This window comes from Accipiter gentilis, chromosome 22 (genome assembly GCF_929443795.1).
Source record: "Accipiter gentilis chromosome 22, bAccGen1.1, whole genome shotgun sequence".
In the NCBI taxonomy this organism is placed as follows: Eukaryota; Metazoa; Chordata; class Aves; order Accipitriformes; family Accipitridae; genus Astur; species Astur gentilis.
This window is the reverse complement of record NC_064901.1, coordinates 18,796,680-18,824,435: the sequence shown is the minus strand read 5'-3', so window position 1 is coordinate 18,824,435 and position 27,756 is coordinate 18,796,680. Positions and strand designations below refer to the sequence as shown.

Below are 27,756 nucleotides of genomic sequence, written 5' to 3'. Positions count from 1 at the left end.
CAGTGAACAGAATATTGGTGTCTTACTCCATTTCTCCAGTGTGATTGTCTGTATGCAATCACCATACATCCTGCAATCACCCTCATGTGCTATCTGTTTCAGTAATATTTCAATTCACTACAAGCTCCAGATAATGCTGCAGCAAAATTGCATTTGGGGGAGGCAACTGCAGCACACACACATGATCTGAGAGAGAACGCCATTGATTGTGAGAGGAAATGGCAATGGTGCTTCAAAACAAATTCATAAGTTTGATTTAATTGATAAGAATAGATGTCCTCAAAGACCTAAAAGTCCACCCATCCATACATCTGTTATCCAGCACAAGTTTGAAAAATCAAATATCCTTCATAAAATATATATATTTCATAACAGTTCATGGCAAAAAAGCACCTGGGAAACAAAAGCCTTAAGAGGTAGAACACCATTTAATTTAAGTTACTAAAACCAATAATATGATTTAAATTGATACTGCATGATCACCACCTTCTGTGTCTGAAGAGGACTTTATGGATTTGCTATTAATGGTCCCAAAGAAATGCCAGAATATTTTGCAGGTGAAAAAAAAACCAGTGACTAGCTACCAAGACGATAAAATATTAGAGCTAGAGAGCTAAAACTATTTCCCTATCACACGCAGCTGAACCTTTGCCTCTTGATCATCACAGTGAGATAGTGTTAACAACATAGACTGCTGTGTTTGATATCACAACTCCAGATCAAAAAGCAACTACTGCTTAGTAAACCAAACCATGTGGCTTTGAAACAAATACTTTGAGTTTTATTTTTTTGAGAAGGTTACTTAGTTAGAGATGGCACCTGCCAAGAACAGCGAAGTAGCTATCGCATATGTGCTCTGATGGTAAATACTTAGTAAGGGAAAGAAAAATGCTGTTTAAGCAGAGGACTGTGCTTGTGATATTGGCTGGCTCGGAGCTTGTTTCTTCCGTGCCACAGCCATGCGCAAGGCCTGAAGAATCATGTTCTCATTGTTCATGATGTTGTAATTAGTAAGCTTCAGGAGCTTGTTGAAATCTTCTGCTTTCAGCGAGACCTCCCTCGTTGAGTATGGAGAGCAGAAACTGGAGATATCAACCTTGCCCTGTTCCATTTCAGCAGCACTACGTGACATGCCTGTCAAGGGAAAAAGGGAAGGTGTTTGTGTAGTCCCCGGGAGTTACAGTACTCTGATAGACTATGTCAAGAATAATTTAGAGAGGTCACAGATGCAATTGCTATGAAGACAAGTGCTATAATCTCTGAAAAATCTACTTCTGAACAAAGTCTATTGGAATTAAAAGAAATAGTGTCACTAAACATCATTCCATTGCAAACAGCACCTTCTACTGGCCAGCTCATGGCACGTCATTTTATGTGGTCACAGGTGCTTAAGTCTTACCCTGAAGGTTCTTGCATAGAATACATACTGTAAAGGTAAAAGGAATAAAGAGATATATAGTACAGGAGGAAGCAGAATATTAGTAACCTTGGAAATCGTCATAAAAACAAAGCCTGCATCTCAAATACTAGCCCAAAAGGACACAGTGACTGTATTAGTTTAGGTACTATTGCTTTGATTTTCCAGCATATACAATCAATACATTAAACAGCCCAATTAGAAAGCACAGTGGCTTCACCTGATTTTGCAAACAGTTTGTGTCATCCCATTTTGCAATGTATTTGCTAGTAGGAACAGGCAGACAGACAAAGGATTTTTGTATTGAGATGAGGAAAAAATACCCAGGGAGTGAGAAAGTTCATTAGGTCAATAAATTTAGATAGGCACTGTTAACTTACCAGGTGCTACATATCTTTGGAAGGTGTCATTCACTAATGGAAAATAAAGCAGCAGAGGAGCTCCTGGGGTGTCTGCACCATCAAACATATAGCACTCTTTCAGGTTCTTCTCATCATCCTTCAGCCCAATGCTGGGAAACGGAATTCCCTGCTCTGAGAAGTATCTGCAAGCCTGCTCCAGGGGCTGGTCATGGCCCAACAACAGCAGCATAAGGAATAGAAAAGATACCCAAGATCAGGCTGCTGCTGAAGCCTTGTAATTCATGCCAAGTTGCACAAAATAGACTGCTACCACTGGACAGCCAGCAATGATGTGAGCACCTGCAGCCCCAGGGACTGTTTTTCTCTTGCCCGAGGAGCTAATTGGAAATAGTCTTACAGGAAAAAACCTAATATCAGAATGGTAAAGAGGGTTTGAATAGGTACCAAGGCACATCTCTAAGAAGGGAACATGATTTAGAAACACAACAGATCAATTCAATGCATGTTATAGAGCATCATTGATTAAAGGAGAACTAAGTCAGAAAAATGTAGATCTAAAAACTAAATTTGTGATCCAAGACAGTAAGATTCACAGTCACATTATCTGTTTATATTGCAGTATTACTTGTGAGTTGACCTCAGTAGACCTTAGCAGGGTTTTGAGAACAACTTACCCATTTCTATAACTTTGAATTTCAGAAATAATATGAGATTTCAAGCTAACATATTTTAGACCTCAAAATATAGCACTACAAGCATTCATCAGAAGGCTCATTTATGATGATCAACTATGTTAAATTATCTAACAAAACACTGAAGTACCACCTCAGTTTGAATTAAATATTTTCAAAAGACTTCAGAGTACAAGGAAGAAATGTAATACAAGTTATTACATATGCTCTTTTTCAGCTGCAGTACAGAGACAAATATTTTTTCATGTGGCATTACAGTGTAAGAGCAGCATTAAAGTATCTTCCACTTGAAAAAAATGACAGAGCCTCAACCAGTGAACTTTGTATTTTCTGTGGTGCCCTTCAGGGACAGGTTTACAGTTATGAGTCTATATTTGGAAGTCTAAATCTGTCTTTTTATGTGGTGAATACTACTTTCAAAATCTATATAAACATTTTAACCAAATCAGATTTCTGCAAACATAGTAAATGCATTTGATGTCTTGCTTCAAGCCCACTATTTAAGGAAAAAAATTGTATTTATTAAAGGAGATAAAAATAGAGATTAAATTCTTCACTCAGTAGGTTGTTCTTGGACAGCTAGAAAATCACACATTAAAATAAAGACAAATAATATCTTATATGTTAAAGAAAATGCAGATTAAATTCAGCATCTGAATCACAAAGTTTTCCCAGCTATATTTGTGCTATTAAATCTTACATATAATTGTAATAGAAGTTGCAGCTCAACCATCATAACTTCACTGTGCCACTCTGTATTTCATTGGTGAAGCACTTAGGGGTATTTCAAAAGCAGTTTGAGAAAAACAGATATTTTCCCTTCTGCGAATTTCCATTCTTCTTCTAAGGTTTGGAAACACCATGTTACTAAATTCCACTAAGTTCCATGTTTTACAGACACCTGTCTGAAACTTGTGGAAAGCAAAAGAAAAGCTGTTACTAAATAAAGAGAGTTTTGAGACGTCTCACCAAGGTCTGTGAGCCACCGGTGTAATTTAAGTGTATGATGACATCCACTTTCCGCTCTGGTCTCATAAGGGGTGGGCAGCTGGTTTCAAAGAAGAAAGCTGCATCCACCAACTCCAGGTGCTCTGAGTTGCCTCTCAGGTCATTAGGAGAGGTGTCTAGCAAAGTGTCTAAAGAGTAAAAGATTCAGAGCTATTAGCACACTGCAGAAAGACATCTGTCAAGTCAGAAAGCAAAAGGAAGGCAAGCTTCCCTTCCATATATTCCCTTTGCTTTAAGATAGCGTGCAGCAATCCTAAATCTCTCTTCAGCCTCTCCATTCACGTTTTGTTGGTGTTTCCACACCCATGAACTACACCAAAACCTAGGCAGGTGTTCCGTATGTGCAAAGCCCCACCCCAGCAGTTTTCATCCCATTGAGGACTTTCAGTGCTGAACAACCCAGAAATTGAACAGTTGTGTTACTGGAAGTGAAAGATGTGAGAAGTTAGTTAGTTCTCCCTCCTCTCCTCTCAGCAAGCACTATCAGCTAACCACAAAACCCACTCCATTCTCTTCAGGACGTACAAATGCCCCTCGATAAATCCCAGCCCCTGCGCCCACCCTGATGATCGCTGAGGCGCGTAGGCAGAAGTGCTGTCCACACCTTTCCATTTTGTGAAATGCTCCTGCTGGATGTATTCGTTGTGCATCTGGAAGCCCCTCAGGAAGTTGTGGTACTTGGAGACAGCAGGGCGGTCCGTCAGGATATCCCGGAGAGCCGTGGAGAGGCCACTCGTAGGAGTGAACATGCATGTAGCCATCTCGTATGGCTTCTCGGTCAAGTCTGGTTGTTCCTCTAGAGATACATAGCATAAATGACATGCAGTTGAATTATAACCACAATTTAGAGGTGGCTTGGTGCAAAAAGGAGAAAGGGTCAGCGACTATTCTGTACCAATAGTAATTGTGTGTTCACAGCTTTCAGCATTGAGTTAATTTTCCCTATGGCATGCTGTGAGTTCTGGTTAATTTCTTGACAAAAAATATAAAATTACTATTGTTTTCTTAACCTCAATTGGCTACATCTGACTAAAGGAGCATTTTTCTCATAGAGCAACATGATTTTGGAACAGGTTAAAGTAATTCACTCTTCCAAGCAAACAAAACAGGGGAAAATAATTTTATTTATACATTTGAGGGGATTACTGGTTTTAGATTTAGGTTAACTATGAAATTCAAAGCTTGTTTTGAAAAGAATAGAAAAATTTTAACTTTTTATTTTTAAACTAAACATTTTTACTTTTAAAAAAAAGACTTTGTTCCATTTGGTTCAGGTCTGGCCTGGTGAATTCAACTCAAACTTGCAAATTATTTATATAAACCCAAACATAAGAGTTCAGGATTTTTTTCCAAAAACATAGCCCACAGAAATGTGACCCAAGTCTGTTCACTATGAAATCACTGACTTTGCTTGAATTTTAACATGAAGATGCTCATGAGTATTTTCAAGGAATGGTCTTTCAGTACAGAGCTGCCTCTCTCAGCTGGTGTACTAGAGCTCCACTACATTGACTTCCTTTGACCTCTACTAAATCTTTCAGTTCAGTCAGATTTTGAGGGAGGGATGCACTGTGTAGGATGAGTAGATATTGGAAAGGAAACACTCAAGCTTCCCTCTGGCTAACAAATAGCTGACATGAGGCTTTGACAGAAGTTCTTCTTTCCAGCCTTTAAAACACAACACTTTAAGGACCACCTTATGTATCCATCTCCTATCTCTTTTCCATCAAGGTCTGTCTGATGGTGCCTTTCCTTCTAATAACAATCTCACTATTTAAGCAAAGCACTGGCTATTCAGTAAAATCAAATCCCTTGATTGTCCTGGTGCCTTCCATACCCCAAAGCTGAGAGAACCAGGATGACAAAAAACCTCAAAAAATGTGAGTGCAGTTACCCTATCAGAGGGGCCTGGAGGAAGGAGGCTATAAGTCAAAGGGTACTTGAGATTTACCTATTTCAGTCACTCTGTCTTGGGTCCACCTGCGCCAGAAGTCCTCTGAATTGTCAGCTGCGTGCCAGGCATCCAAGAGGTTTTTAGAGAAGATACTACTCCACATTCCTAGGAAGTGGGAGAGGTATAATAAGTAGTGCTGAGGTAAACACAAGGAAGTTCTTTTAAAAACTGCCTTCTGCTCCTTGCACAGCTCTTCAACTTTTCGTATTTCTATGTAGTTTTTGCATAAGTCCACACATCTATTTCAGTGGTAGAGCTGACTCAGAAGGCAAACTTATTTCAGAATAAATTTCAAAGTATTTTCCCTTCTGCTATGTTTTACCTGGAACTTTTTTTTTTTTTAGAAATTTTACATTATCCTTTTCCTATTTTTCATTTCCTTTTTCCTTCGATAAAGAAATATTTTCAGCCAACTCCTTCCCTGATTCCCCTCTTTCTTGCCCTGTTTATTTCTTCTCAACTTTTCCTCCAGCTTCCACAAAGTCTCATAGATTTCCAACTTTCAAAATGTTTTGCAAGCTACGGGGAATATGGTGATGCTTCAAAAGCACTCGCAAAGGTATATAACAACTTATTTGTCATTTTAGGTTCATTTTATCTTCATACAAATGGTAAAACCACCTTTGCTAGCAAGGGCAGTTGAGTAAGTCTCAGGAGACAGACTGAATTTCAAGCTGACTGAGCCAGTACCTCTGCTGCCAAATGCAGAACAGGTTTCTGGGGACTAATTTCCAGAATCATTAGTGTTTGAAAATCTTGTCACTCCCCCAGGCTGGTGAGTCACCTTGCATGAAGCAGATCCGGGACTCAGGGAGCTTCTTCATCAGGCGACCCATGAAGAACTCGCTGCCAAAATCCTCCGCACGAATGAAGGCACCGTACTTCAGGAAGCCCACCTCATACGGCGTGAACTCCACCCACTCTGCCAACACACGCACCAACAACGTTAGCTCCGCTACTGAAAACAGTCAAGTTGCCAGATGTGGAATAAATGTGTCAGGCGTCAGCCCCCTCAGGCAAGCTGGCTTAGCATGTGCCCTGAATGAACCCTGCTGACTGACAGCCACTACTGAACCAGCTGTCCTAGTGTCTGCAGGTTTGTGAAAGAGCAATGTCAGGGCTAAAGGAAAACTTAAATTCTGCTCTCTTTTTATCTAGCAAGTGGGAAGTTTTCTCGTGGAAGGTGGACTAGAACATGGATTGACTTCTACTGCTTTTAATGCCTTTAGCCAATCATGAAAAACATATTTTAAGCAACCTTAAAGCTCTAGTGAATCGCTTTCTTTAAGAATTCATAGCATTTCTGAGACAGTGTCACAGATCTGTGTCGTGTTATTAGTCTGAAGTTAATGTCTGAATATGCACGTTTACATGCTAGGAGATCTTACAAAATACTGAACTGTTGCTGTCCAGCCTGTGGCTGCCCAGTTACTCTTTACATATCTGAACAGGACTTCTCCTGTCTGGAAGTGAGAATTTAAAGCAATTTGTCATTATTTACTGTATCCCCACGCAAAACCACAGCTCTTTTCCAGAATTGAAACATTACCTCTAAAATCTTTGGTGGCAACTTTGTCCTTGACATTGAGGGCAAGGTAGATGGGCAGTGGGTTCTGACCCTGATTCACTGCCTGACGTTGATCAGAAAGTCTGTGGTGGCATTTCTGGATTTGGGGAGGAAAAAAAAAGTAAAATAATGGTTAGCTGATAAACAGTTCCTTAAAGACATCAGCTTACAAAGTCTGAATATGGGATATCGTTTTCCTGAATTTCCTTCTAAAGTTACTTCCATGTGCTTGAATAACAGAGGGCAAGAAAATCATGGGAACAGGAATAACTGTTGTTAGGATAACCAGCCATGTTCTACAGTCAGTATACAACAACAGTAATGAGTTGCTTCACATGCTATTCTAACTTTGCATCACTAAATGTAAGTGAAAAAATAGGGCAGATCTGGGTAATTCAGCTTTTATCACATAGTTCATCTGTTAAACATATGAGTTCTTCAAGGCAGCACGTTAACGACCCTTCTAGTCAAGATCTTTTTTGAAAACTCTATTGAAAGTTATCATCCACAGTGGAAAAATCCTTGAGCTGTCCAATATCAAGAACTTATTTTATACATGAAGTAGAGATTTTGAGTGTACTTCAGCCAAATTAAACTCTAGCAAATTTTGCTATGTAGCACTGAGGCCAGAAACGCAATGTGAAATATGATATGAAATTAGAGTATTTCATATTATCTGTGTCACCTAGACAAAATATAGACCATGTTTATAGGATTTTAAGATAAATTAGCTTTTTCTCCAGCTATCATCAGTCTGCTAGTTTACATTGAAAGTTTTGCTTGTCATTACAACAAAATTAGGAACAGGAGGTCCTGAGAGATCCAATCCAAAGTAGCCAAAAGGCACCTACAAAATCACAGTTTCTGTAACTAAGATGTCTCGGGAGCTCTGGATCAATATACTTTCTCATCACTAAATCACAAAGTGCAGTAACTACATATGGGGTATATGTGCAGTACATTCAAGGTATGACTGCAGCTTGTGTAAATGTTGCAGCAGTGGAGACATAAAAGCATGGGACCATAAAAAAACACCTAAGAACCTCAAAAATTTCTTGGACCACTGCAGTGTTAATTAGCATGCTGGTTACTTTAGAGCTAGTCTGAGCATTTCTATGCTACATTCAATCGCACTTTAGACTCCAGCATAGACATTCACTACGTCTCCAAGTTATGAATGTAAGTAAGTGGTGTTCTGCCTACATACCAAGTACACTGTTATTGGTCAGGTGTCTCTTCCTAGGGTTTTAATTTGTCATCATAGTCATAAAGATCAAGTCACCAACTTTATGAGAAGAAAGATGTATAGACATTACCCCATCATTTAACATGGATTCAATCATGAGCCCCCACAGATCAATAAAAGATGTTTTATGTCCTGCTTGGGTCCTTTGGCTCAGCTCTCTGTAATAATTCCTCAAACTTCTCAAGCAAAAAGCCCCCATCTTGCACTTGGCTGCTTGCTTCCGAGCTTCAATAATTATTTCTCCAAGATCCTTACGTGACCAATCAGCATCTTCATACAGTTTTGTCATTGTCCTGCAGGCAGGAAACATGGTGGAAAGCGGAAAGAAGTGACAAAGATGCTTTTGAAACTCAGAGGATATACTTCACAGAGCTTTGGGCATTTATTATTTTATCTTTAGGTTACGCTCCTCTTTGAACAGAAATGCAAGTCCAAAGGCAATCAGTCAAAAGTCACTTGATTTGGGATCCAACACAAGCAGCTTCACCAGCTGTCTATGCTGTTTCTGTCCAACAGTAAATAACCATAAAGGATCACTTTGCATAGGATTAAGGATGTTTGCACTTCCAATAAAGTCTTCTCTTTTGGTTAGGGATAAGTTACTTCAGTGACACCAAATGTATGATGCACAATAGGCCTTTCATGGGTGACCCTGGCATTCATAGACCAAAGATGGAAGCAATAACTCAATAGACCCTTTTTACCCTCGCTGAGAACTAAAACCCTAGACAAAGCATGGCTTTTGCTTGACACAACAAGATCCAAAAAACAGTATCAAAATGACTCCTCACCATGTTGTGCCTGACGAGCCACTGATGTATGAAATGCAATCCAGAACACGCAACTTTTGAAGACCCAAAATGCTGCCATACATGGCAGTGAGTGCTCTTATCCCACATCCTGCTGTGGTCACAGCCACTATGGGCACCTGTTCAACACAAAGAAGGGCAGAAAGCACAAGTGGGAAAGCAATATTAAGGTACATCCATGTCAAAAGATGACAGACATGCAAAAGCAACATCCAGACACTAGTAAAATAAAACACATAGAATGGAGATAAAACAACACTGCTCCATGAGTCATAAATACAAGTTGCTGGACATCCCTGTGGGATATACTAGAAGATTTGGGCACTTCAGGAAGGGTTTTTAAGAAACACGGACCAAACTCATTGGTTTGAAGCTCCTTCAAATGATTCATTTGAAAGCCAAGTGGAAATAGAGACTTTGCTCATCCAGACAGGCTGTTGAGCTCTCCGGCTGAGATCACTTTGACTGCAAACAGTACCCTGGAGGAGAAGCTGCTGACTGAGGTCCTCACTCCTCATCTGGTTGGAGATGAGAAATCATTCCTCATTCCCTTGAGGGGAAAAGAGAGGCAAAAATCCCCCAGCGGTGCCTTTCCTGATTACCTCATGGTCTTGCAGATCTTCCTCCAGATGAAGAACCTCCTTCAGTGCAGCAGCAACTACCTTCCTCCGATTTTGCAGGAAATCCTGTTCTTCAGTGCACAGGTCAAACCCTAGGCGGGCATCCAGGTTTCTTGGCCTGAAACACAGACCCTGAGTCCTGAGACCAGGGCACAAATATTATTATATTATTATTCACAGTGGTCAACTCCAGCTATGCTTATGTGTGTTTACGGACAAGTTTGTGGACAGTATCATGTAATAAATGAGAAGGAGCAACACCACAGGCAGGCCTCTGCTAATTCCTGTAGCTGCTAACAAGAATGCAAATGGGAAGGCAGAGCAGAACATGACATACTGTCCCGGTATGGTAACAAGGTTCCTACAACACACTTCTGGTTGTATTTGCATATACGAAGGCTCTGGGGAGACCTTATAGTGGCCTTCCAATACTTAAAAAGGGCCTACAGGAAAGATGGGGAGGGACTCTTTATCAGGAAGTGTAGTGATAGGACAAGGGGTAACGGTTTTAAACTGAAAGAGGGTAGATTTAGATTAGATGTTATAAAAAATTATTTACTGTGAGGGTGGTGAGACACTGGAACAGGCTGCCCAGAGCAGCTGTGGATGCCCCATCCCTGGAACTGTTCAAGGCCAGGTTGGACGGGGCTTTGAGCAACCTGGTCTAGTGGAAGGTGTCCCTGCCCATAGGAGGGGGGGTTGGAACTAGATGCTCTTTAAGGTCCCTTCCAACCCAAATCATTCTATGATTCTATGATAGAATTCATTTTTCAAGTTTCAGTAGTGCCGCCATATGTGCCTGTAACTAGATAACCTCTGTCAACAGGCACTGCAGTTGATTAGGGAAACAGCTATCATGCCTTGGTGTTATTTTGTTTGTATAATACAGAAATACGATTTCTTTGTGGAGCTGTTTATTCCAGCTGTGGGCATAATTGCACACAAATTGAGATCTACTTACTGAGCTGCACTAACAGCTGGGAAACTTGGAGGAAAGGGGACCCATGGTTTAAGTCTCCATCACTGAAAAAGGAAAACCTGGCAAACAAAAGTCTGCAACCCAAAGATGAGCACACCTCTGCTTACAACTGAGCCTGCATGGACCCCTGCTGTTTTCAACTGAGCTTTGCGTAGGTGCAAATGTCTCCCAGTTACAGGATCAGGTCTTGCTGGAGACTCACTTACCATTCATTTGCCTTTGTGTACAAGTCAATTGTCCTGTCCTGAAAATCGCAATACAAACAGTGTAAGCATGCTCAGGTCATTAATCCTGTGCCTTCCTCCCCCACTGCATCTACGGGCTGAGTTTCACTATCTTTGCAGTCAGCAACACAGCTGCAGAATCTGGCCAGCAATGGTCTGAGTTGTGAGAGATATAATAAGCTCCAGTACAGTCTGGGTTGAATAGAAGCGGGCCATTCACCCATGCCAGGTGGGCTTGGGGCCCCTCAGCTTTTCATAGCTGAACATCTAGTTTAACCTTCATTTTCTGGGAAGGTCATTGAAAGCTGGGCATCTGAACCACAGGCATATGGATGTTCTCTGTTTTATCTTCCGCCTCAGGCTCTCCCTTTGCAAATATAAGTCTTAATTGTCATATCCATTACTGTTAACTCACATACTAGGTTGATGAACTTATTAGATATGTCCTGAGGAAACTAATGTAAACTCAGAACAAGGTTGAATGGCATGCCTGGAACCACATGCAGAACAAAAGAAAAAAAATAAATATCACATAGTTGCAGAGTGACTGTCATTCACACCTTACACTGTAGCATGCATGGTGCCTGACAGGAACTGAATCACTGAGCTGTAAGACTCTCATCACCCACCAAATTGAATGTGTGTTGGGCTGGTTTTTATTAAGAAAGACTTGTTCTCACCTCTGCTATTGTTATTTTCTCTTGTATAGGAAGCAAGTTCAGAGCTAGAGTCACAGACTCGTTCATATCCCTTTCATTTTGACTTGATATAGACTGAAAAAAAAGGGTAAAAAAGAATAATGACAGTTAACTCTTATACAAAAATGGGGAAAAAAGAGGTAAAAGCAGTCTCCCCAGCCTCACTTACATACATGCACTTACCAATTCCCTGCATACGCAGACCTGCACACACACTCAGGTCTTAGAGGTCCCCAAAGAAGTAGACAGCAAAGAGCCAGCTACACATTAGTGGTGATCACATACCCTGCTGAGCCGCCTCCGCCGCGGTAGAGCCACAGTGAGTGCCGACTGATGATACTTGATGTAGTGGAACCTGGTCGGGGAGGTCGGGCAGAGGCAGGAGCTCAGCGTGTGGGTCTGGGTTCCTTCATACGACCCCTCCACAGTTAATGCAAACTTTCTCTCTGAAGCAAAGGATTTTCAAACTTAAGGTCTTCAAAAAAATGTGGAGAATTTGTTTGCACAGTAATGTAATATATGCTTTTCTTAAGTAATAACCTTCATTTTGATACTCCAATTATAGGATAAATAAATAGACTCACTTACCTGAGCCTTTGGGTTTTAGCTTTAGAGCTTGTGTACAGAATGTGCCGTATAGTAACTGTTGCTACAGTACCACTGCACTTCCATCTATACTGTGATTGCTGAGACTAGTGCTCTATTCATTAGATAATGACTCACAGCTAACAGTCTGAGGGGAGAAAAGCACTCTCTCCTGAAAGTCTGAAATTTTCAAAATACCTCAGCACTAAGACACTATGTGGTACTAAAATATTATTCTGGTATAATAATAAGGTATTTTGAAAATTTCAGACTTTGGGGAGAAACTTTTTTTTTTGGTAGCAGAGCACAGTTCTCTTTGGAACCAGTAAAATCTCAGTCCCTCTATCATGTTTCCCTTTACTTCAACTTGTAATATTTCTTTTGAAATAATTTCTAGCACTTACAGAAATAACATCTGGTGGTTTTTGGCCTTCATATAATAAGCATCAAATGGTCTTTATATAGAACAGAAGCAACCCAGGTTCAAGGTGAAATACACTCTGTAAATCCACACACTCAAAGGTGTGTAATCAGCTTTTAAAAGAATTATCCCACTCAAGCATTTTCAGCCACATCTAGCAAATTTCTTCACTGTGACAACTGAGCTCAGCTGGATCATCTACATGCTTAAGCAGTTTGCTGGATTGGGGCCACCAGGAAATGTCAGTGAGATGTTTTAAAAATTGTGTGGGAGATACACAGGTCCACGAGCATGGACTCAACATAGTAGTGATGCGCTGCTTAAAATCTGCAACAAATGTCTTCGGTAATACACTGTGTGTCTTGTGTTTCACCTAGTGGCATGTTTTATATTTTTATGCCTAAAGAAATTTTAAGAAGTTGAATTGATAAAAGAGGCCCAGTCCTCACCTGCCCATTTTCTTTGTCTCTGAATCAGGAAACAATAGGAGTTAGCTCCAGTTTAGGACTCAAAAAAAATTCAGTTCCCTGGACAAATATTTTGGAAAATTATAAGCATCTGAAAAGATGTTATTAAAAAGGAAAGTATTTTGTGGGGAAACCAAACCACATGCTCTTCACACCATATTCTGCAATAATACGTATATTTTTTCCCAACTAAAGCCCCCTCCACAGGCCACTGGCATCAGTGAGATTTTGTCTTGCATCTTAAATAACTTTAAACCAGGGTGTTCAAGTGTAAAACACTGAGTGCTTTTTCCATAAAGTGGCAGCCAGGTTTGCTCCGTAAGACGGCGAAAGGCTCACCTGTACTGTCCTTCCTCAGCCTCCCGCCGTCCACCTGCACCTCCAAACAGGAAACTTCACGGGACTGTAGGAGACAACCAGGGAAAGAGAAAAAGGGGTTCACTGTCAGCAGAGCTCTGCCTTGGCCAGCCCCTCAGGCATGTGCAAGGCACGGGGGGGGGCTTGGGGGGGAGAGATGGTGCCAGTCTGTAACCCCCTTACCAAGCCTAGGGAGGTGGCATTGGGCTTCCACATGGGAAATAACAGATCGTGTAGAGATGAGGAAAAAGAAGGGATCTGCTGGCTCCCACTGAGAGAAGCAGCCCCTCGAGGGCCTGGGGCAGGATCAGCCACAAGGGAAGGCTCCCCGGGCAGGGTGCTCAGCCCAGCTCTCCCGGGGCGGACGGAGGGATGTTGTCCGTCCAAGCCCAGCTGGGTTTGGGCAGAGGCGAGCGCTGGCTGCAGCTCGCAGCTTTGGCAGCTGCAGCCTCTGGCAGCGTAAGTCACTGGCAGGGACTGCGTGAGAAAGCCAATGCTGACACCGGCTTTAGCCTGCCTCTTGGCTGATGCTGTATGGACCAACTGCCTGGTACCCTTAATACTAGCTTTGCAATAAGCATTGCTATATGGCAGGGAAAGGATTATGAAATTAACATTACCACTAAAACTCCATTAGTAACAATGTTTTCAGGAGGATCCGGACTGAAAGACAAAATGGAAAACAATCAATTCAAAAACACTTTCTTTTTTCTGTTTGTTTTTTTTGTTTGTTTGTTTGTTTGTTTTTAACTCTTCTTTAATCATTAATTCATTATCTTTATCTTTAAAAGTCCATCTTTGGACAGGCAGCATGCACAAAGAGCATCAGAAATTCTAGCTGGGTATTCAATCCAATTTGCCTCTCACAGGCTTGAGTCTGAACTTTAAACTGTTTATGGAGATCTGCTGAACAGAGGAGCTCCTCACTATCAGACAGGATCGTTTCTGACACATTGAAGCAAATTTACGCAGGGATGGCATAAATGCATTATTGTGCCATATTGCTCAGTTCAAACCTGGGGGATCAGAGCTGAAACACTGGTAAATTCATCCAACGTGCCATAACAACAAAGGAAATAATACTACCATTTACCTTAAAAATCAACAGCAGCACTAGAACTGATTTACACACCCATTCTCTCTATAAACTGTACAGTCAATATGGAAACACAGTAAAAAAATTTTTCTAACCTATTCCCACAACTGAAACAAATTCCAAGTATCAGGAGCAAGAGGGATTTGAAACTCAAAACTCTCCCCCTGTGCCGAATGCCCCTTGCAGCCTGGGGAGCAGCAGCCCTCAGGGACATCTCTATCCTCCCATTCGCATCTGTGCTAGCTTCTCCGCGTGCCTGGATGCCCAGCGTAGATGCACGCACATCATGCACTGTCATGCACCCCTTCTCCATTAAATACCCTACACAAGCATTTCCTGAACACCCAAAGCCCCCCTCTGCTTTATTCAGATGGTGACAGTGTTAGGGGTTGCCAGTGTAAAACAGATGTTTTGTGTCAGTAACATTTTGCCTCTGGCTTACATTTCTATTGATCCCCTGTTTGACCTTACGCACCTGCTCTCCATTGTGAATTCAACCTCCAGCTCCTCTTTTCCCTGTGAAAGAAAATGAATGCAGTCACAGCAGGTCGATTCTCCTGTGAAGAGAGATACCCTACAGGAATCTGTTCTCTTCAGGGGAATCTGTAAGCCAGCGTCCACCTTTTGTTACCGTGCATGCAACAAATTTGATTCTCTTCATGTCCTACTTCTATAATTCTAGCATCACATGCTTCTAATGTCATACCCGTTATTTTAGCAGACTCCTACTTTAGACCTTGCGGGCCAAATGTAATACATAGTGCAGGGCCTCTGGTGGTTGCTCCCCCTTTCTGCAGTCATAGGTTCACCCCTCACTGTTTCACAGGCCACCTGCAATCCCCTTTCCCTTCCTCTCCCACAAGCTCTCAGCACTCCCCACTGATCCTCAGCATGAGCGAGGCTGGATTTCTCTGGTGCATCCAAATCATCCTGCCCCTCTCCCAGCCCTCACCCACAGCCTGTGCAGATGGGCCTGGTGGCACCTTAATATGGTGGCACGCTTGGGCGTATGAAGTCCAGGGTGTTCTGGAGGGTGTACTTTGGTTTGGTGGAGTCTGCACACTTAGCCTCATTGCATGCTCAGTCTTCATCTTTGTCTTTTGTAATTCCCTTCCCCTGAGACTTCCTTCCTCCTTCGCAGGTTTTGGTGCACCTCACATCATCTTGTTGGCCCATAGTGTGAGTGCTAAGGAAAACACAGGACGGAGAGCCAGCCTTTCCAAAACAGGTATCAAATCAAATCAGCACTCACTGAAGTAAAGTATTTCTGGGCTTAAAAAACTGTCCTGAAAACTTCAGTATAAAGTTGTCTCAACTTTATGAAATAAAGACTTGCTGAAAAACTCACTTATGAAAATAGGGTTTGCAGCTTATGACTGCAGATCACTACTTTTATATTAGCAAAGCATAACGCACAGCTCAGAAGCACCACCTCCAACTGCAAAGGGTTGCCCAAAACTGTTGGAGTAAATTCTCCATATTTTGACATCAAGGACAGCAACCGCACAATCAAGTCCAATAATGTTGGCCACCTGCTGTAGAAGCAGCACCCCACATTTGCAGTAATTACAGAAGCGACACTGGGTATCAACCCCTGAAACAGTTGGACATCCTCAGGTGGCTAATGGGCAATAAGAAAGGCTTGTATATGGGACACACAAGAAGAAAGATTGAGATAACGACATTCTCACCTGACCACATCACCTTAGCTTTGTCCTTGAATTTTTTTCCATACCTGTGGATTCAGCTGGAAACACAGCTGAATGTTTTCTCCAAGCTGGATTTTGGAGACATCAAAGAATACAGTAAGGAGATGGTCATCTTCAGTTATGTTGTCCTCATCACAAACTTTCAGCTCCAGAATGTTCTGGAATCAAAAAAAATTAGAATGTATAAGGTTTAACAAACATCAGATGCCACAGATATTTCATGTTAGCTAAAGGAATTTAGGAAAGAAGTTTGAGAATGAAAGCAAAGGCAACAGTAAAATGGAAATTTTGCAGGTGTGCTCTACAGACAATTGACTATTCAGGACGATACAGTCTTATCCAACCACTGAAAGTTAAATAACTACATAAAAGAGTACGAATACTTTGTAAGGGAACTCAGAGAGACCCGCAGTGTGCAAAGGCTATACGGTAGGTTTGACATCTGGTAAGAATACCTGTTGGGGCTAGCCGCCATTCCTACCTTAACCTGGCTCTGAATCGTGAAGTGGAAGGTTTCGTTCCATGTCGGGTTCTTGCTGTTCTGGACCGTTTTGGTGCGGAAATGCTGCACAGATGCTGTTGGCAAGCTTAGGCTCACGTAGCAGTCCGACTGGGTTACTGTTGACAAAAAGGAAAGCATGAAAGCAATGGACCAAGGAAACACATCTAGTACCCCATAAGGTGTTGCAGTGTATGAATTTTTAAGCTCTGTACACAGGACAATATGCAGAACGTAGGCCAGCATGCTAGCTAAGGTGCTATCAAGCCAGTCTAGGCAACCGGTTTGCTTTACTCTTTGTGAAAGCCTGGCAGTTTGCTCTTCTTGAGGACTACTTCTTTTAATTGCTGGAAAAACAATAAACATTCAAAATATGCAGTTACATTGCATTCCTTTTTGGAGAAATACACATCCAGACTATCTATATATATCAGACTTCAAAGGTTTTGACGCTGACGAGCCATCCATACGCACAGGGGCATGCACACACCAGAGCCTCAGAGGGCTGGGCACCGCTGATGGTTCAGCTGCCTGTCAGCAACACAGAGCAGATCACGTTAAGAGCTGTGATGTGGGCTGCTGGACAGACAGAGCCCAGCTCATACAGAGTGGGCTTCCACAGGTAGGCATGGACATGCTTTAATGTTACTGGGGTAGCTCTGGCTGTAAGTTCTGTCTTGTCTACTTTTGGAGCAACCTTTCTTTTCTCTAGCACATCTGGCTGCCAACGCAGTGGCGACAGGAGCTCATTTCACTGAAGGTTCCCAAGAAGCCCATCGCTGTCACAGAAGGCAGGTCTTCCACCATGGCATTTGACTAAAGTCTGCCTTCTTCCCTTTTGGAAAGTTAAAGAAGGGAACACACACATACACCACAGAGCTCAACAACAGAGCTTTTCAAGGAAAAAAATTCAAGAAAAAATTTTCAAGAAAACTAAATTAATATCTGTGGAAAAGATTAATTGCATTTAATCCTCTGAAGTGGATTAAAATGAGCACATGTGAGAAAGGTGTTGAAATGTTGAACAGACTGACGGTGTAACATTTGGTTTGAGAAGCAGCTGTCCTGAAGGATAGTTTTTGCCAGTAAAGCTGTATAAAAAAATCTTGCTTAATGCCACTGCTTTCACCTGCATCTCTGTGCCTCAGCCAGAGAGGGATAAGGGTATTTGCAACACTCGATGGGCAGGTGAAAGCTTGTCTGCGCTTCCCAGCACAGAGCGAGGTCACATTGCTGCTTTGCACAAGATTGCATTGCTTTGGCTTTGCTGTTTCAATTAGAGGTGTATTCAGGTCATAAAGTTCACCTATGAATTTTAATATTTCCAGCTGTAGGGAGGGCAGCTTTAGTATTTTCATTTTCCTTTCCCAGATGAAGAGGCCTGTTATAAAGTTTGGACTCCCACCTGAGCTCCATTGTAGGTGAGGGATGTTCAGCACCAAAGCTTCAGTATGAAACAGTGGTTAACAGCAGTCTGCAGTGCTTACATCATCAACAAGCACTTTCATTCTGAGGTCAGAATAATCTGCCTGCAAATACGTTTTGTCATAGTTATTAAGAAATAAAAGGCAAACATGAGTCACGAGATTAACAATCCTGTGGACCCACACTCAAAAGTCAGGGATGATCACCCCACAGAATACAATCTGTTAGTTAGGGACAACCACGCACACGAGTGCCAAAGATAGCATGGGGGAGTATTGCCCATAAATGCCAACCCCATCATTAGGATTATACTTCCTCTCTTTGTAACACCACCTACTAGAGCATTCCTGCCATTGCATAGCAGACACACCTTCATCTGACTAGACTTAGTCTTGTCCCACCTAGCGTTACTGGTAGACCTGACTTTGGGAAACACAGAGTGATTGACTCCTCCTTTTATCACACTCTCTATGTAACTGAAGAATTAACAAAGCCAGCTGTTTGGTTTTTTTCCTGACTCCCCTGAGATTTAAGTCATCTTTCTTTGAGTACCTCTGAACAAAACAAAAGAGTAACTTTGACTGATTAAGGTAGTTTTGGCATATACAAGGATATAAATTCTAAAAAAAAATAAAATCAAATCAAAACTCATAGAAATCACCTGAATTTCTAACAGTCCTAATCACTCTAAACTTTTGTGTATATACAGGAAATGTCCATGTGAAAATCCTTTTAGGCTCTTGGGAAGTCCAGGTTGGTATTAGCACAGACTGCTGCCAGCTCTTGTCCCCACTAGGAAGAAGATCAGAAGGACCTGAGTCCAGAAATTTGCGGGCAATCCAAACTTTATTTCATTGACGTTTCCCAAATAGCAATACATGCTCTGACTAGGCTTGTGGCAAAGAACAAAGTATTACTTCGAAAGTCCACCAATTTTTTCTTTTCTGCAGATGTTCACTTTCTGCTACTGCACTGTATCATACACCTTTAAGAAATAACTTCTTGTCAGACGGCAGAGCTCTGACTTCTCATTTCAGATCTCTGACTTTCTCTGGGGGGGCTTCTGACAAAGCCGCTAAACAAGCCTGCTTCCCTCTTCCCATCTGCAAACGTGTTTGGTGATGCCTTTTGTACTTCAGCGGTGTCCTCTGAAACCTACTTGCCTCTTGTTCATCAAGTATTTTCCAGGTGTTATGAGAGGCACGCACAACTCCCAGGAACCTTTTTTACACCTCTCGAATACCTCGGGCCTGTATTCTGCCCGACCAGCTCCAGGCACAAGTAGCTGTGAGAACCGGCGCTCCACAGCGTATCCTCTGCCCGAGCCGGTCGGTCACGCCGCGATATCCCATTGCCTTGTATCAAGCGCCTCTTCACGTATACGTACAAGGGTCCCATTGCCAGCCACGTGCAAGCAAAGCATCGTTACCCTGGTACGTAAGCCTAACCACCACCTAACGACGGCGATTACGCTCAGACGTGGTACACACATCAGAGCTTCACAGCAGCAACCTGTTGTGTCCCTCCCCTGGACCGTGACACATGAGCAGCCGTCAAACATGCCTGGAGTGGCAGCCGTGGTATCACCGTGGGGCAATATCCTGCCAAAAGCAGGCGTGGCAGCAGGTATTTATGACAGCACGGTCTCTTCGTCCAGTTATTACACTAAGTTTCTAATTATCTTCCAGGGTAGCAGCAGGACTGGATCTTAATTGTGCTTTGCCATTAGAAAGCATTACAGCGACGTGACCCGTGCTCAGAAACACCATAGCCCCAGCACCATGCTGCATCCCAGACAAGAGCAGAGCACCAGCTGTTCTGGCTTGAGCTAAAATCTCACCTGTCTCATAGACAGCTCGAATTCAAACGGGGCTAAACCAAAAATTTTTCATTTTACTTCTACCTCCTTTTTGGATGCTAACAGACGCAACCTCCTGCCCCCCTGTAACCTGGGCAGAAACCGAGACATCCTCCTCCTCTTCTTGGGCTGCCTTTAAGCGCTCGCATTGAGGCTATTTCTAGGGGGTAGATTTTTTTCATGACTGTTACAGTATAGTTTTTCTTACTGCGCGGAAGGGATCCAAACCAAGAATGTGGCCTCAAACACTGTTTGCCCAGATCATCCCCTTGATGATGTCTCCCCTCACTTGGACCTATCCATGTCACAAAACACAAACTATCCCCACCAGCTGAGAAAAGCATTTTTCTTCTTCCTCCCACATTGTGGAGCTGAGCAGAGATTTGGCTGAGGGTGGGTGGACAGGCAGGCATTGCTGTTTTCTAGAGTGCAGAATATTAGATAATTTAGATAATTGGAACTTTTAACATGCTTTTTTAAATAAGAATGTGGGTTACTTCTGTGAAAGTAAACACCTTCCTTCTCAAGGCCCTTCACAGTTAGACTATAAGAATTAATTTAGTCCTGGGAGATCAGTTCCTGCCTCCAGGGAGCATTCAACATTAATCTCCTAATAGCTAAACTTCAATAAAAAGCTTTCACATTTTCTCCCACCCTGCCCTTCACATTGGGTGGAGCACCCTACACGCATCCCTAAAATAGTATCACTAGTCTCATTTACATCCCTCCTTAAAACATCCCTTTGCTGAGATGTTGCTAAATAACCTTACTTTTTTTCCCCATTTTCTCCCTTGTCGGGCTTTATCAGTCCACATGCTTTTATTTTATAACAAGATTTCAAGCAGCATCTAGAGCAATAGGCTGTTGGTACATAACTGCAACTGTTTAAATGGTGAAGTAAGTAATAAATAACAATGAAACAATAACAACAGTGCAAGAACAAAACACTGGAGGAAATCTGTGGGTTCCTGCAATAAGTATCACATTGAACCATAGTTCCTTAAACAATAATGTATTTCACTGGCTATGTTTGTTTTCAGGATCTCAATGGCCATTACATTAATTGATCTAATATATGGCAGAACTGCTACTTCAATGCCATAAAATGTGGGGGTTTTATAAAAATGTAAAACATACTTAATAATTTTTGTACATATTGTACCCAAAATAATATAAGCCTTATATAAAAAGTGTCCAAAACTTGGAATTTTCCAAGATTAACAAGCCTGATTTAAAAAAAAAAAAAAAAAAAGCCATAAAAGTTTCAAAAATACCATTTTCTTACTAAGAAAATGCTGAAGAATATTTTTAACTCTACACCAGTCAAGGTCCATTTAGCCCAGGGCACACAGCCAGTGTCCACTGAGGGCTCTTGGATGTTTTCAGGAAGCAAGGAATGATGGCTTAAAATTGCTCAGTTCAGTGTTCCCATCTAGTTGCCTATTTTTACCTTTTTGTTTAACCCTTAACACTGTTTCCTTCTTCGTTTGTTAATCCCACTTAATGGTTTTGTTTCTCTCCAGTATCTTGTTCTTTAACCCCTTTGTCTTTTTTCGGGGAAGGATTGTACGTCTTGTTAGGGATGGACATCAGTGCCAGAGGAGAATATGCCTCACATTTAGTAGTGGGTGTCTAAGGAAGAGTATAAGATGGCCAGCCCTCACAATTTAAGGTTCAGAGACTTCCTAAGCCAACCTTCACTGGTTTTTTGTTCTATGAAATTGTCCAGTCTCCACCTGGAATCCACGTAAACTTTTGGCATCCATGATCTCCTGCCGTGGGGAGTTCCCAAGCTGAACCACGTGCTGTGAAAAGACATGTCCTTCTGTTTTTTTCTGGAATTATGGCGGTTGTTCAAGGACTGTGAGAGGCCAAGCTTGAAATTTGAAATTCTCTGCAGCGAAAGCCCTGTTTTTAAGGGTGGGTTGGATTGGTGCACATCCAAGTCTCACCCCATTAGGGAGTCAGGATGCAGATGGGACACACACCCAAATCTGGGAACTGGCAAGTGTTCACAGGTCCAGGAATATCAAGAGCCCCAGTGAGCCTGATGGGGATGTGGGTGTGCTCAGTGGGAAGGGGGAATGTGGAGAACACAAACAAGGCACTGAATTCACAGGTGGTATCAATGATATCAGCTATGCATCAAAACACAAGTGGAAATTAGTGTTATAATTTACACAGAAGAAAAGACAGAATAGCACAAGGGCACACTGAAAAGACTTAGCGTTTAAAAAGCAGAATTAAACAATTCAAATTGTCTTAGATAAAAATACTATCTTATGCACTGAACTTCTATTAAAGTTCTTGTATTATCTATTCCATGGGAGATGTTAGTGAGATTTTGAGAGTCTATTGTTATGGATTAATTTTCCCATCTCCATTACCTGGAAAATGGAGCAGATAGACAAATAATAAAGTTAACCTGAGGCACCAGGTTGGGAGACCTTCTGGAGGCCATTGAAATATGTGACTTCTACAAGTCTGGCTACATAGAAAACTATGTCCTGAAATGGTTTAAAAGCAGATCTTTCTGATAAATGCAATGGACAAATTTTACACTCAGCAAAATCAAATCTTACTGGAATTAAGCAGCTGTCAATCAAAAACAGATTCAACAATTAAGCGTAAGCAAGGCAGTGCCATGACTGGTGTGATTTTCTTTTCCTACATGATGGAAGTACCCAATAAGCAAAGCATTCACCTTTTGCAAATATTGTTTTTGTTTTGTTTGTGCAAAATTTTTTCCCCTCAATATTTTGACTGATACTACCATTTCAAACAGATGATAGCTTGGCCATGTTGGTGGTGAACGTCCGTCATTCTGTTTTGTGGGCAACAGCCAGTATACGCTTCACACAGTGCAAGGCAGAACAGCCTCAGCCTGGAAAGCCCGTGCTGTGGCTTTACTGCTGCTCCAGACCCTGTGCCGCGCTCCAAAAGCACCTCTGGCATTCAGACTGCTCCTTTAATAAGCTTTACAGGCTGGTGGGATGTGTCTTGGACTGGGAAGCAGAAATGCCTGAGCACTTCAGCACCTGTCCCTTGCCCTAGAAATTTTCTAGTATTGGGAAAGACAGCATCAAAACATAGGAAACTCCCTTCAGAATAAAAATAGTTTCAAGACAAAAATAAGAAGCGTTGACCTAGATGAGAAAAAGGTGTAGAGGAAGATTGGTAAGCTCATTATCATGCAGATGGTTTAATAGAACATGATTATTTGGGAGATATCTAAGGACTATAGTTTTCCACACCTCTTTCAGTTCAGAGTGCACATTTGTATGTTCAAATAGGTTTTAGCTGTAGCAAGGGATTTGTCTCCAGCCTATATCTGAGCTTCATATCTCCTTTCCGCACTTTAATAGTAGTCCAATGGGAAGGTTCCTACAGAGTTTGCTTCCCCATACATTCAGCAACTAGAAAGTATCTTACTTTTCTTCGATTAAAATTAGAGTGAGAAAATCTTCTTCATATACCTTTGGTCTCTAGAGAAACTATAGCAGAACTCAAAATAAATTACTTTGGAAAGGCCCAGACAGGTGTCTTGTCTTGCATCATTTTTCCTGAACAAATTTAGCTTGGTCTGGTTTCAGACCTTTCTGGATTCAGACCTTCTTGTCTGTATAAATGAATAAATGCAAGACAATCAGTCATCTCCTCAGATAGGAGATGATTGTCATTCACGCCTTTTTTTCTAGTGCTTTGCAGTTCATATATTTATGGAGCATTAATAAACTTTTCCATAACTATCATTCCTGGTGATTTTGTAAAAATAGTTAAGAATAGAAAAGCTAACGGTATGAGCCCTCAACTAAGTTTTGAAACACAGCTGTTCCTCTCGCTGAATCAAATTTGACAGTCCATGGGAGATGTCAAGTGTCCACTCCTCAGCTCACATAAAATATTCTGTGGTAGGTGCAGGGGTGCACAGGGTGGACATTATTATAAGAAGGAACCACAGAAAGAAGTGCCTTATCTAAACTTCTTATTGCAGCCTTCCCTGTGAATAAAACACGCTTTCTTTGCAGATTCAGCTGTAAAACATTTTATGCATTCTGTGCAAACATGATCCGAACTACAGCTGGTGGCTAGACTTCAGTGTTACACTGGCAAAGACAGAAGAATAAACAATATCTTCTAACTATGCTACCTCATCTTCAGCATACCACAGTCACGCATCTTCTCTCTCTCTCTCCTTTTATAAGTACTTGGTAGTGTTTGTGACACTTGGTTATATTCCGAGTAGTTTTACAAGCATGTGGATGCTCCAGGGATATAGCAAAGATACTCACGCAAGTCTGCTTTCCTGGCATTTTTCATCCGTATGATTTTTACGGTGAGCAAGTTGCATGGAGATGGTTCTGTCTGTTGAACAGCATACAAAATGCATGGGATGAGAATTCAGAGATAAAGAACAGGAGCACAGTCAGAGATAGCATTGAATTAAGTGTTTCAGTTCCAACCATCCAAAACATTCCTGAACTGAGGTTCTTCCTTGTGCATGATCTTTCCCTTCTTCCCAGAAGGTTTGCAGCCAGGTGTGGCCAGAGACCCAAAATGTACATTCAATCACAGAACAAACCTCTGATGTCCTCCATTTTCCATTCTGAGGAAACTTGTGGTAACCCTCAACTCGAGGTCTCTGACTTTTACAACCTAATCACAGAGAAACATATGATAGTGAGCCTTGCTGTGTTATTAATACAGCTGACACACATCTTGGTCTGTGCAAATTCAAAGGATGTCATATATATCCACTATATTTCACAACAAACAGCAGACAATCTAGCAGGGCAGGAATTAGTAACGATATCATGGTGTAACGATGCTGCTCGTCAGCTGGTTTATAGCCATGTAACTCCATTGTTATGTTTGACGTAGAGCAGTGCTGGCTCTCACGCAATGAGGACCTGAAAAGTGTCTTCTAGAGAGCTATCTCCCTGCCTTCTCAGAAGGGGGGAGTGAAAGCAACAACTCTGTAATTATTTCTCTCTGAATAATTCAGCTCATCCAATCTTCCTTTAAGCAAAGGTCACAGGAAGGTATCAATGGAAATCTTGGGAAACCACCTAAACCTAAGTGGTTATCAAAAGACGTTTAACAAACCTGCCAGGAAACTGGTTTGATTGTCATCCTCTCTCATCCTAAGCAAGGATCAGACAAACATGGTATTTAATCAAAAGTACAGGTACTGAAGGTGAGGTACTTTTTCCCTAGATAATTGTCTTTTTAAAGGAATACAAGGAGGAAAAACTGCACATTTAATGCTCTAAATGACAAAAAAAAACCCTCACCAAAACCAACCAAGAAACCTCAAAACCACAAAAAAATCCAACCAGCAACAAAGAGGAGGAAAAATGGAAGAGCAAAATGTAGTGATGCAACAAACACATATAAGAAACAGGTCACGCACACTACCTATAGAGCAGGGAATATCACTGCAACGAATATGTAGCTTGATATATAACAACGTGTCACCATTCATTGCCTTATGCCCCAAAACTGCCACAATTTTTAGAAGAGCTATATGTAACCCCACACAAAATATTAGTTTCCTGGCTTTCCCCATGTACCCATTGACATTAGTGATACCTCCTTATTTTTTCTCAGCAGGTTGTTTTGCCTAGCCCAACAGAATGGAAGCAAAAGACAATGCCAATGTACAAAAACATTTCTTTTTTTAATTGGGAATTTTCAAAATAGTTAAATTACTGCAGCATTAAAGTCCTTGCATTCCTGAAGGCCAAAACACAAAGTAGGCACAAACGCCAGGCAGAAGCCCTGCCTTGCTCTCACAGCCTTGGTGCTGAAGAAGAAATCTCAGCACTGAAGATACAGGAGGTAGAACACCACCTCCTACAGCAGGTCCCCTCTGCCGCCAAGGGCCTGCCTGCACAGCTCATCACAGAGCCTCCTCTTTCCTCTTCTTACCTGGCTCTTACTGTAGAACAGCCCCATCGTGGTCTTTTCTGCGTCCGACCCAGGTGCGAAGCGTGGCAGCGGATGGGTACGGGAGACTCTCAGCCAGGCAGCTTCTCGTGCTTTAAGCTGCCGGGAGCAGGCAGGCAGGTGTGTTAGTGCCTGACTCAACGCCGCCTCACCCCTCCACCACCACTTGAGCAATCCCCAACTCCTCCTCCTCCTCCTCCTTCCTCCTCCTCCTCCTCGCTGCCCTGGAGGTGAGTGCGTGCTGCAGCCCTGCACCGAGGCGCAGACACCCAGGCTCCGGCACTGCAGAAGGATGGCCTTTGCAGCTGTACTTAGAGGGACATCGAGACCCGAAAGGGGTCTTCCCTTCACAGTTATGGGCACTGAGCAAATGTTTTATACTTTTAAGCATCCCCATCACTTCTTGAGGAGGCCACGGTGCTTTTGCACGCCGGAGGGCTCTCCCACTGCAGCCCCCCGTGCGGAGGTGGCTGACCCAAGCCAGGGTCCAGCTGGCTGCCCAGAAGCGGGCAACGAGGACTTCTTCGGCCAAGGACTTCCGAACAAACTGATGTGCATACAAAAGACTTCTTGTAGCTTTTTATTGCCGATAGGGAGTAGGTGGGTCTTTCCTTAAAGACGCATCTGAAAGAATTTTTTTAATCCCCATCTCACTTTCCATTTTGCTCGGCCCAAGCAGTGAGCTGTCTTTCAGCCAAGCAGATATTGCAGTGACAAATATTGTGTGAAACAATTCCCAACTCACCTGTTGAAACTGTAAGAGAGTTTCCCTTGTAAAGGCAAAGCTTTAAAAGGTCACTCACTTTCTCAGAAATTTTGTTACTTTGTACATCTGAATTAAGGTGCTTGAGTGAATGTTCTCCAAGACAATACATTTGGGAGGGTGAAATTAACGTTGAGATTAATGTTAATTATTCTTTATGTTCTCATGTATTCTTTATGTCCTCACATTTATAAGGCTTCACTGTCCAGGGCGCTGCACACCATGTGAGGTGGCCCCTGTCTCAGTGAGGGTGTACGTGAAGTGAGTACACAAGAAGTAAAAAAAGATGAGAGATTTTTTTTAAAAAACCTCACCCTTGCTATTATGAAATTTAGCAGAGAAATCAAATTCAAAATAATCTCATTTCACTTTGCAATGAATTGAGAACTGATCGATAAAGGTAACTTCACAGACATGATAGAATTTGAATTTCCTAAAACATTTGGCATTTTAAGACACTCTAACTTAAGAACTAGATGCAACAAATGTCACGTGAACTTTAAACACATTAAGGATGGATAACAGATCACAAAAAGCAGTAGTCCAAGGAGGGTAACCCCAAAGGAAAATATTCCTAGAGAGATTGCAAACAGTTATAAGCCTATTGCATGTTTTTATCAATGATCTGGAAATTTTAAAAAAAAATTAAAAAAAATCACAATTGGTGCCCTGCTGTTTCAGAAAGAGGATATTGAAACATTGGGGGAAGCTGAAAGAAAGAGCTGCAGAATGATCTTGAGAGTAGGAGGAACTCCCTCAGAGAGGGAAAGGCAGCTTTTTTATCAGCCAGCAGGACACAATGCAGAGATACCCCAAGGCTGACTTGGGATGCAGCACACCTATGTCAGTACTGTAATTAGTCACGGAGATGAAGATGGACTAATTAACCCTGATGAAAAGCAGGGTTAATCAGGCTTAGGCTGCGTCATGCACCTATCTGGCTTTTTTCCGTGCTGTTGTTAAGTAAGTTTCCCCTGTAAAACAGACTGAAACCTCTTCCATCCTGCTCTGTTTCATTTCCAGCAAAAAGATCTTAGAAACCATGGGAGTA

General features: G+C 42.0%; 1 protein-coding gene across 1 annotated transcript; it reads right to left on the bottom strand.

Moving 5' to 3' along the window:
- Window positions 1–895: 895 nt before the first annotated feature.
- Window positions 896–25,951, bottom strand: LOC126049326 (cytosolic phospholipase A2 epsilon-like). The gene is made up of 20 exons (XM_049825504.1): window positions 25,925–25,951; window positions 24,286–24,358; window positions 16,693–16,829; window positions 16,238–16,369; window positions 14,978–15,018; window positions 14,027–14,069; window positions 13,389–13,452; window positions 11,862–12,022; window positions 11,559–11,651; window positions 10,861–10,898; window positions 9,658–9,814; window positions 9,038–9,174; window positions 8,317–8,539; window positions 6,983–7,097; window positions 6,218–6,355; window positions 5,431–5,538; window positions 4,084–4,275; window positions 3,441–3,607; window positions 1,798–1,981; window positions 896–1,134 (listed from the first exon to the last, which is right to left on the bottom strand). Exons 1-20 carry the CDS (start codon window positions 25,949–25,951, stop codon window positions 896–898), a joined length of 2,469 nt encoding a protein of 822 aa, XP_049681461.1.
- Between the last annotated feature and the right edge of the window lie 1,805 nt (window positions 25,952–27,756).